The sequence below is a fragment of the Lolium rigidum genome, chromosome 3, assembly GCF_022539505.1.
Source record: "Lolium rigidum isolate FL_2022 chromosome 3, APGP_CSIRO_Lrig_0.1, whole genome shotgun sequence".
In the NCBI taxonomy this organism is placed as follows: Eukaryota; Viridiplantae; Streptophyta; class Magnoliopsida; order Poales; family Poaceae; genus Lolium; species Lolium rigidum.
Window position 1 is genome coordinate 109,791,365 of NC_061510.1, and position 10,086 is coordinate 109,801,450.

At 46.4% G+C, this 10,086-nt stretch overlaps 2 protein-coding genes across 2 annotated transcripts; one reads left to right on the top strand and one right to left on the bottom strand.

Moving 5' to 3' along the window:
* The first annotated feature begins 969 nt into the window (after nucleotides 1-969).
* Nucleotides 970-5,496, top strand: LOC124702151 (probable sugar phosphate/phosphate translocator At3g11320). Its single transcript, XM_047234263.1, has 4 exons — nucleotides 970-1,455; nucleotides 3,523-3,626; nucleotides 3,773-4,001; nucleotides 4,923-5,496. The coding sequence occupies exons 1-4, from the start codon at nucleotides 970-972 to the stop codon at nucleotides 5,070-5,072; spliced, it is 969 nt and encodes a 322-aa protein (XP_047090219.1). The 3' UTR covers nucleotides 5,073-5,496.
* A 1,156-nt stretch (nucleotides 5,497-6,652) lies between these two features.
* LOC124695334 (probable RNA-binding protein ARP1) lies at nucleotides 6,653-8,647 on the bottom strand. Its single transcript, XM_047228189.1, has 6 exons — nucleotides 8,456-8,647; nucleotides 8,147-8,363; nucleotides 7,907-8,057; nucleotides 7,343-7,382; nucleotides 6,983-7,250; nucleotides 6,653-6,678 (listed from the first exon to the last, which is right to left on the bottom strand). Exons 1-6 carry the CDS (start codon nucleotides 8,645-8,647, stop codon nucleotides 6,653-6,655), a joined length of 894 nt encoding a protein of 297 aa, XP_047084145.1.
* Between the last annotated feature and the right edge of the window lie 1,439 nt (nucleotides 8,648-10,086).

Genomic DNA, 10,086 nt, shown 5'->3' on the forward strand with positions numbered 1-10,086 from the left:
TAGAAGTTGAGATGTACTTGTAAATTATTTTTATCTAAGTTAACATGTATCATTAACTTGTAAAAGAGAAAACATATTATGTAGAATTATAGTTGGGTATGGGCAGCCCGACCAGACCCGAAAATCCCAAACAGGCTAGGTCGGGCTTGCATGTCGGGTCGAGATTGTGCCTGAATCTTGAGCCAAAACGTCGGGCAGGGCCAGGCTTGGGCTTGATTTCTAGACCCGATAGTCTCATGACGGGCTGGGCTCGAGCCTACATTTTTAGCTTCGGGCTTTTTAGGCCCTGTCCAAGTTCTTATGATGAAAGAAAGTTTGGAGGATTGCAACCATAAGAAAAAAAACCTTATCTGTAAAGTTTGAATCATCGGATGGCACCAAGAAAATTTATTTAGAACACTTTATAACTATTTAGATTAGATACTTCAAAATAATAAGAATTTATTTAATACTTAAAATTTAGCATGATAGGGGTTTCTTTAATACTGGAGGAAAATAAATGTGGCATCAAAATTCTTTTGTGTTTCACATCCTTCTCTTTAATCAAGTACATCTGATCTAAAAAAATATCTCCAAGGCCTTTTCTTAGTAACCATTTGTTCTTTTGTTTCTACAATATTCAATGTCATGTCATTCTAATTATGTGAATATTCTCTTTCTACAATTTTAGTTAGTAGCTTTAGTAGTAGTCAAGCAATCTAAACACAATTTTAGAAGTCAATAAATAAATTCTAAATAAATAAACAAAACAAACTATAGCAGCTTCAAAAGGGAGGCAGAAACCAGTCGTTCTGGCTGCATCCACCGACAGAGGCCGTCTCCTCCCTTAAACACCCAAGCTCACACGGCTCCGCTCCGAGCCCAAACCAAACCAATTCAACCGCGACCCAACCCCACCCGCCATTCCCACCACCGCCCACCGCCGCCCGCCTCCCCCTTCCCCCAGATCCACGCGCGCCGGCAGCCGCGATGACGGCCAAGGGCGGCGCCTCGCCGTCGCCAGGCGGCGCGGGGGCGGCGGCCAACGGCCGGTTCTTCACCGTCGGGCTCGTCACCGCCTGGTACTCCTCCAACATCGGCGTGCTCCTGCTCAACAAGTACCTGCTCAGCAACTACGGCTTCAAGTACCCCATCTTCCTCACCATGTGCCACATGTCCGCCTGCGCGCTCCTCTCCTACGCCGCCATCGCCTGGCTCCGGATCGTGCCCATGCAGCTCGTCCGCTCGCGGGTGCAGCTCGCCAAGATCTCCGCGCTCAGCCTCGTCTTCTGCGGCTCCGTCGTCTCCGGGAACGTATCGCTGCGCTACCTGCCCGTCTCCTTCAACCAGGCCGTCGGCGCCACCACGCCCTTCTTCACCGCCGTGTTCGCATACATCATGACCGTCAAGCGCGAGTCATGGATCACCTACCTCACCCTCGTCCCCGTCGTCACCGGCGTCGTCATCGCCAGCGGAGTAAGCTTTTTTACCTGTTATTACCTCTCTCCATCGCCTGTTTTTCGGTAGATCTGATGGTGCTCTCCTCGGATCTGAGCGGAATTTCGGTTCGTCCAGCTCCAGATTCAGGACTCTAGTCACACGGAGATCTAGTCTAGCTTCATGTCTAGTGTGTCTGTCTAACTAGAATCGGGGTAGGTCGCTCTGTCGACTAGGTTGAGCGCGCTGTGGCACATGGCGATGATTTGCCCATTGGGATTTTGGGGATGATGAGTTGGGGCAGTACTCCGCCTCATGTCAAGTCATCTTTTTAAAAGCTGTTTGATTGCCTACGACAGTAATCAAGTTGATTGATTGTTTGTTTGCATGATCATACAGTCATTGGGTGGATGGGGTTCTGAGGAAATCTAGTTTGCCCTACCGAAGTAGAACTCGTGTAGTAAGTAGGCACGTTTGAATTCGAGTAAAGTGGTAGGTAGCTCCGCGATGATGGCCAAGGGCGGCGCCTCGCCGTCGCCTGGGATTTTGCGGATGATGAGTTGGGGCAGTAGCCCGCCTCATGTCAAGTCATCTTTTAAAAGCTGTTTGATTGGCTACGACAGTAATCAAGTTGACTGATTGTTTGTTTGCATGATCATACAGTCATTGGGTGGATGGGGTCATGAGGAAATCTAGGCTGCTCTACCTCGTGTAGTAGTAGGCACGTTAGAATTCGAGTAAAGTGGTAGGTTGCTCTGCCGAGTCCATTGAGCGCCCTGTGATACATGGCGATGATTTCTCCATTAGGATTTTGCGGGTGATCAGTTGGTCAGTACTTCGTCTCATGGCAAGGCATCTTTTAACAACTGTTCGATTGGCTCGAGAGTAAGCCGGTTGATTGATCGTTTGTTTGCATGATCACACAGATGGTTTCCTGAGGAGATCTACAGTGAAAATGTTAAGTCTCCATGTTGTCCTTTCCTCATTAAGTTCTAGGAAAAGCTCACATTTATTTGTATCCTGGACTATTGGTTTATCTTTGGATATGTGGGAAAACCCTTTGGTTCTGATTCTCATCAAAATATGATTTAACATGGAGTATTTTGTATTTATTGCTAAGTTGATTCCTTTGGGATAGATACTGCATTACGTCGCTGTCATAAAGTGCAATACAACAGCCTAGGTCAGTTAATTGTGGGAGGATGCCTAGTTCACTACAGTTAGTAAGATTATGACTTGCTTGTATTTCCTCAAGTTAGCAAACTGTTACTGTTCTTACAGTCTATTTGATAGATTTTGTAAACTATGACTTGTATGAGTTGGGCAGTAGTTTGCCTCATGTCAAGGCATCATTTAAAAAAGTTTGTTTCACTGCCTATGTGAGTAATCTGGTTGAGTGATTGTTTGCATGATCACATGGTCATCAGGGGGATGGGTCCTGTCGTCCTGAGGAAGTCTACTTCGTTCTGCTGTAGAACTCCACAGCGAAAACTTCAGTCTCCAAGTTGTCCTTTTGTCATATAGTAGTAGGAATAATTCACATTTAATCTACCCGCAAAAAAAAAAAAACCCACAGCGCAAACTTTAGTCTACAGGTTGTCCTTTTGTCATATAGTAGTAGGAATAATTCACATTTAATCTACCCGCAAAAAAAAAACCACAGCGCAAACTTTAGTCTACAGGTTGTCCTTTTGTCATATAGTAGTAGGAATAACTCACATTTGTTTGTATCCCAACTTATTGATTATTCGTTGGAGTTGACAAAACCCTTTGATTTTGTTTGACTTGAAAATAACATTTTGATTCTCATGATATATAGCGATTATCCCGACATGGAATATTTGCTGTTCTTCCCTTAGAAATTCTGGTATTATTTGTGCAATTGCTAAGTTGATCCCTTTGCGGTATATACTGCATTATGTAGCTGTCTTAACGTCCAATGCAGCATCTAGGTCAGTTAATTGTGGGATATGGCTAGTGGCATTCTAATACATGACTTGCATTTATTTTTCTCTATGGTACCAAACTTTTCTTGCACCCTGTTACAGAGATGCCAGGTTTTGCATGTTTTCTTATAAACTAATATGGCACAATTCAAATCTACAGAGCGAGCCTAGCTTTCATCTGTTTGGATTCATCATGTGCATTGGAGCCACTGCTGCAAGGGCATTGAAGACGGTGTTGCAAGGAATTCTTCTGTCTTCTGAGGGGTAATTAATTTTTCTCTGTATTTGTGTATGCATGATTGCATTTTCTCAGATTCAGATATTTCTGTTTGTTTGGGTGTTGTATATATACTTCCAGGGTTTTTGTTCATTGGCCATTATCGACTCTTTACTATTCTGCCATCTTGCAGGGAGAAGCTTAATTCTATGAATCTGCTCCTGTACATGGCTCCAGTTGCTGTTATTCTCTTGCTTCCTGCTACTCTCTTTATGGAGGATAATGTTGTTGGCGTTACAATTGAACTGGCGAAAAAGGATTTCACCATTGTTTGGTTGCTGTTATTTAACTCTTGCTTGGCATATTTCGTCAACTTGACCAATTTCTTGGTGACCAAACATACTAGTGCATTGACTCTACAGGTATGTCTCACTTTAAATTCCTTATTGTTCATAGGTGCTGGAGCATAGTTTAGCAATGTGCCCACAAAGTTTACATGCGGTCTTCATGCCAAAATCAATATGTTTAACCTACCACCTTGTAGGCTTAGTTAATCATCAGTTCATGACCCTGCATTATTTACATCCACAGCAGCAAGTATGGCTTTTAAATGGTTTACTGTACCTTTTGAGATAACACAGAGAATGGGATCAAAATCTTCCTTTGAAATATGGGTGTAGATAAGATACTGATGATAATAACTTCTCAACTTTACTCAATTGTTGAGCTTGCGAATATGTTGTGAGTGTTATAGTTCCTTTTAAGTTTATAATAACTCCAGTGGGCCACCTTACTTCAAGCTAGCATCTTTTTTTATGTGGACTAATGTCCCACTGTCAAACGAACAGCAACCATATTGAAAAAGTGTGACGACAAGTAGTATGGCAATGGCCTTAAGGAACAACAATTTACAGGTCTTCCTGTCAAGCAAAGGAGTGTTTGGATAATGGTTATTGTTTTGAGGAACTTCAGAATGTAGTTTAAACTTGAAGTAAATACCAAATCCCTCTAAAGAAATATCCGTAATCCAAACACACCCCATCATGCTGAACTGCTATTATTAACTTATTGTGGCTGTGGTCCAACCCACTTGATAATCCAGTTTGAAAATGCAATGCAAGTGTCTTGTGGAATTCGTATTGGCTCTATAATATTAAAAATTAGAAAATCTCAGGACTGCTGTATTATGATGATTTTAATGCATATCATTTGGTGAACTATGTTTTGGCCTTTAAGTTTCTGTTCATGGCGCTGTCTTAGTTCATTCAACAAGTAGACACCAAATCTTTGGTTTTCAGCAATAGAGTGGTTCAACGATGTAACATATCCATGCTTCTTTCCAGGTCCTTGGTAATGCAAAAGGTGCTGTGGCAGTTGTGGTCTCAATTCTGATATTCAAGAATCCTGTGTCTATCACCGGAATGCTTGGTTACACTCTCACAGTTATAGGAGTCATTCTTTACAGTGAATCCAAGAAGCGTAGCAAACCCTAAGTGGCCCAGAAAACCGTACATATGGCCGTCCTTTCTCAGTATGGTCGGTGCCTCAGAGCTAATATATTATGGAGAACTACATCTGGGGCGATTGCAACAGATCCTGCACTTGTATGGAGCCTTATTGGATAACAAGGACAGAGAAGTCCAATAATACATGTAGTTTTCCCTTGGACCTGAGAGGCTTTTTGTTTCGCTAATGGAGGTGATCAATAGAATACAATTTTTTGCGTTTAGTGATTGTGGGTTGTGGCTCACACTGGCCAGCATTGGTTAATACGTTTAGTTATCGGAAATTGTTTTCCGTCATTCATCAGTTATTGTAAGTTCATGACTCCCCCAGTTTTCTTTCTTCTTCTGAAGATTGCCTGTACCAAACTTTGCCAAGTAAACTCCTAATATATTATGACACTGAATTTAGTCATGCAACATTTCTTTCTAATTACTCATACATATAACTGTTGTCAATTGTTTTGTTCTATGCCTTAAGGAATTTTTTTCTGGGTGCACATCAAAAGTAAATTTAGTGTTGACAACTTGCACCAATCAATACTGCTGCCAGAAGAAGCTTTTTAAGGCAAATCCTTTAGCCTGCCATTTTGTTATCAACTTCTATTCTGTTTAATTCTCTTGGATGTGGCATTTTCTTCATGCGAGTTCAGACTGGACCTTGTTTGCAGTAATAATAGCGTGAAATCATTTCAATCAAATGTCCTGAACTTCTTATTCTGGTGAAATATGTATGTACTTTGCTGGACATGACACACTTATATTCATCTTTAGACTTCTCTGCAAGTACTTTTGCAAGTACTTTTGTGCAGATTGTGCAAGAATTTAACGGTGCTTGTCAAATCGCACTACGAATTTAGTACTACATACAACTGAGCATTTTTAACGTAGGATGTTTAGCACATAAGAGTGAATGAGGCTGTTCATTTTAACATTGCTCTATATACCTACATTTTGTACACGTTGAAGGTTCTTCCCAAGTTAATCAGTTTGCTGATAGCAAGAATAGTAGGTCGAGATAACATGTGATTTCTTGGAACACCTGCAGTTTGTACTCTGAGAATCTCTCTCATAGTTGTATGTTCACAGTAGAGATACTAACTGAAGATCATGTAGGTAGCGCACCGATGCGACACTCACTCATCGAGCGCATACATACAGAACATGCAGTTTCTCACGGCAAGGGAGATCAACTCAAGAGAATGACGAAAGATTACGACGATTTTTATTCAGGTTTCACTGTCCCCTGCAGCGATCGGACTAGAGACACTTTGAAAAAGAAGGGGTTTACCGTTGAAAATACGTTGGTAAACGAGAGAGACTAATTGAATGTTTGTTACAGACTTTGCTGGGCGCGCGCCCACCCCATGGGCGCACGCGGCGGAGTTAGATGGAATTGAACGAATGTAATCGGCGGCAAGGCAGGGGTAGCCCCACAACTGGACGAGCCCATTTCTTCTTGTGCATCCAGCTTGCTTGTTATAATGATCATCAGACAGATAGATCGAGCACCTTAATTTGGCCCCCCGCCTTTTAATTCCTGCGCACGGCGGACGGACGTCACCGTGCCTTCAGCTGCACCCAGCCACCTGCTCCACTGAATGTACATGTACGGCCACAGGTTAGATTGGATCTTGCCAGCTTTGCTGGAACAAAAGTTAATGAAGATGCTGCTAAGCCGTAATAATGTTGTCTAGCAGGACATGCCTCTTCTGGCGGTATTTGCATAGCTGTGATATCGTAGATTTAGGTGTATATCTATGATCATATATGATCTAGGAATATAACTAGCTAGTAGAAATTGGTGTTGCATCCTAAAGTTCAGAGGCTAGAAACAATGGTAGTAATGATCTTACTTTGTGACGTAATCCTAATGGTCTCGGCAAGCTAAGCAGCCGTACCTTTGGGAGGCACCATGACGGGGGGCTTGGAGATGATAGCGGGCACGGTGGGGATGGCGGCGGCGGAGACCGGCGGGAAGAAGTGCGCGGCCGGGACGCCGAGGCCCTGCGAGCCGTGGTACTGGTAGTGGTAGTAGGGGTAGACGGGCATCATGCCGCCGTTGTGAGCGATCATGCCTCCCTGCGCCGCCGCCGGGTACGAGAAGTGCCCCTGCGGCTGCATGTATGCCCCGCCGGCGCCGGGCGCCGCTGCCCCGTGGCCTAGCTTCTGCTAATGCGAATGGAAACTTTGTTAATTGTGGATCTGTGAAATGACGTTGCAGTAACAACTTTGATGTATGATGAGGTGATTTTAATTACCGCGTTGTAGCCCATGTCAGCGACGTAGTTCGGCGAGTACCTGAATACGGACAGCAAACCGATCATGCATTGATCCCACTTAGTATAATGCTAATGACACTGTCAAAACAGGATGAACAAAGGTAGATCGTGCAGTAACTAACTACGGTGCTCCTTCAATAACAGGTTAATTTTCTTTTATTTTTGGGTGATCTATTATTTTTTTCTCTGATGCCGTGCAGGCAGGCACGTGGGCACGTGAGAGCACGACGAGGCAAGCTGGCCGGTCCGGTCCAAGTTCCAGGCTGTCCCTGTGCTCCGCTTGTCGCGTCGCGTGCTGCCACGCATGTGCCCACACGCTGGCTGCCTGGTCCCGACGGGCGGGGCACGTCCTGACCTCGCCGCCTGCGCTAGCGACAGCGGGACAGGCGCCGGTAACGGTGGCCGGTCGGGCGCGCCGCCCGCTGCCGGACAAGAATCCTCGTACGACTACAGGGAATTGGCGCCCGGCGCTCGAGGCGCCGGCCGTTCGTCCAAAAACGCATTGTTTGAGGCGAGCTAGGGAAAGGATGTAGCGAGGCTTACCCGTAGTTGGCGGCGGCGGGGTAGAACGGGAGCACGCCGTGGTACTGCTGGTGGGCGGCGTAGTGCGCGGCCTGCGGCGGCGGCGGCGGCGTGGTGGAGGGGTGGTAGTACCACGGCACCGGCGAGACGCCCCTGGACCCCACCGCGATGGCTGCGCGCGACAGCACGTGATCGCTCGTCAGTACGCACGTTAGCGGCAGTAACTAGGACTGAATGTAGATCGATCGAGTTCAAATGTACCTGGCGCGGGCTGGTGGTGCGGGGAGGGCAGCGCGGGCATGTGGTGCGGCGCCGGGGTGGTCGGCGGCGAGGGGCGGAGGAGGTGCGGCGGCGGCGGCGCCTGGGCCCGCGGCTTGGCGCCGAGCGAGGCCAGGTTGCAGTTGGCGCGGCGGCCGTTGATCACCGGGGTCCCGTCCTCGCACGCCTTCTTCGCCGCCTCCGCCTCCTTGAAGGTCACCTGTTTGTTGTCAAGCCGCGCGCGCGCGGACGCGGAGTCAGAAGCTAGATGGAATTGGCAGTGGAGAAGAGGTGAGGATCTCGGGAGCTTACGAATCCGTATCCCTTGGACCGGCCGGTGAGCTTGTCGGAGATGATGACGGCCTCGAGGATGTCGCCGAAGCGGTCGAAGTGCTCGCGGAGGGTGTCCTTGTGGGTCTCCCACGCCAGCCCGCCCACGAACACCTTGGTCAGCGTCGTGTCGCCGAACACCGCCGCCGCCGGCTGCGCTCCCAGCATCGTCATCGCCGGCTCCGGCTACCTCGCTGATTCCCTTGCTGCCTACGTGCCGACCTCGACGAGACTGTTAGCGGAGGTGAATGGAGATGCACGACGGGCGATTGGTGAGGAGTCTGGCCGAGGGTTTTATATAGACTGGACTGGAGTGGAGAGTTTATAATTCCGTTCGAGGGAGGGGGAGAGGGTGGTGGTTGGGTGTGTCTGGGTGGATAACGGAAACAGGCGCGCTGCTACTCCTCTGTCGGACTGGTCCACTGCTCCTCCTCTAGCCTGGCACCTCGGCCTCTGTGCCCTGCCTCTGGGTCCACATTGCAGCCGTGCCACCCTCGCGTACGTCACCTCTCTTATTAACAGTCCGTCAGTCAGTGTAACGAACGCACAGAAAAGGCCTGACTGTCTTCTCTCTATATCTAGTGCAGAATGCTGATGACGTACTAGACACTGACAAGTATGGCACGCGAGATATTTTCCATTTCTGTGGAAATGCAGTTACCCATTCGAAATAGGAATTGAACTGATCGTAGATGGAAATTGCCAATCTCAATTGGCATTCTGTGATGATTCATTCGCACGTCCGGGTGAACCAGAAGGGATGGCCAGATCGGGAGGAGGAAGAGAGCTGTAGGAGAAGGTGGAGACAGCTGGCTTTGCAGCTTGCCTTTTCCGCACAACGTGCTCGCGCCTTTTCTTGACCCCCAACTAGCTGCCCGCCCCTGCGTGCGTGAGCCCCTCTGCACTACTCCCATCTTGCTGTAATCGATCTTTGCAAAATTAATTAACAGTCACGGTATTTTACCGACGGTTTCTGAAAGTGAACTTTCAGTTAACTTTCACCGTATTATACTACGAGTACTAATAGCATCGGGTACAGTTGCGTGGAAGTTTTATACTTCCCTATTACAATTCAGCAAAAAAGCGATACACATACATGATATGATACATGGTTTGCACCTGAATAACAATCTGGCTGGCACGTGGTTCTACACGCGAGCATCATTCTGTTGACCCAAAAACATGAGACTGCCGTCAGACACCACGAGTACGCAAATACCAGACAAAGTTGTGGTCTATACTTAACTAATGCAAGGCAGCGAGGGTGGTAACTGTACTCAGTCAGAGATTTTTTTTTGTTTTGATGCAAAGACCAAAATAGTTCAAAAACATTGATGCCATTGCTACCTACGATTCTAATACAATCACTTGGTACAATAGAAATAGAAACATATTTGAACATTAAACATATCAATAATGGAGCTTTATTGGAGTGTGGCATTTTGGAGCTCGGGCTACATGAACCTGTTTTTCAAAAATTCAAAAAGGCATTTCATAGTTTCAAAAAGACATGAACACGAAATCTAAAGGTAGATTGAGTATTTGGCTGTGCAAAATTCAACATTTGTCAGAATTTGTTATTTTTCTGTAGCCTCAAGTATAACGTATTTTAT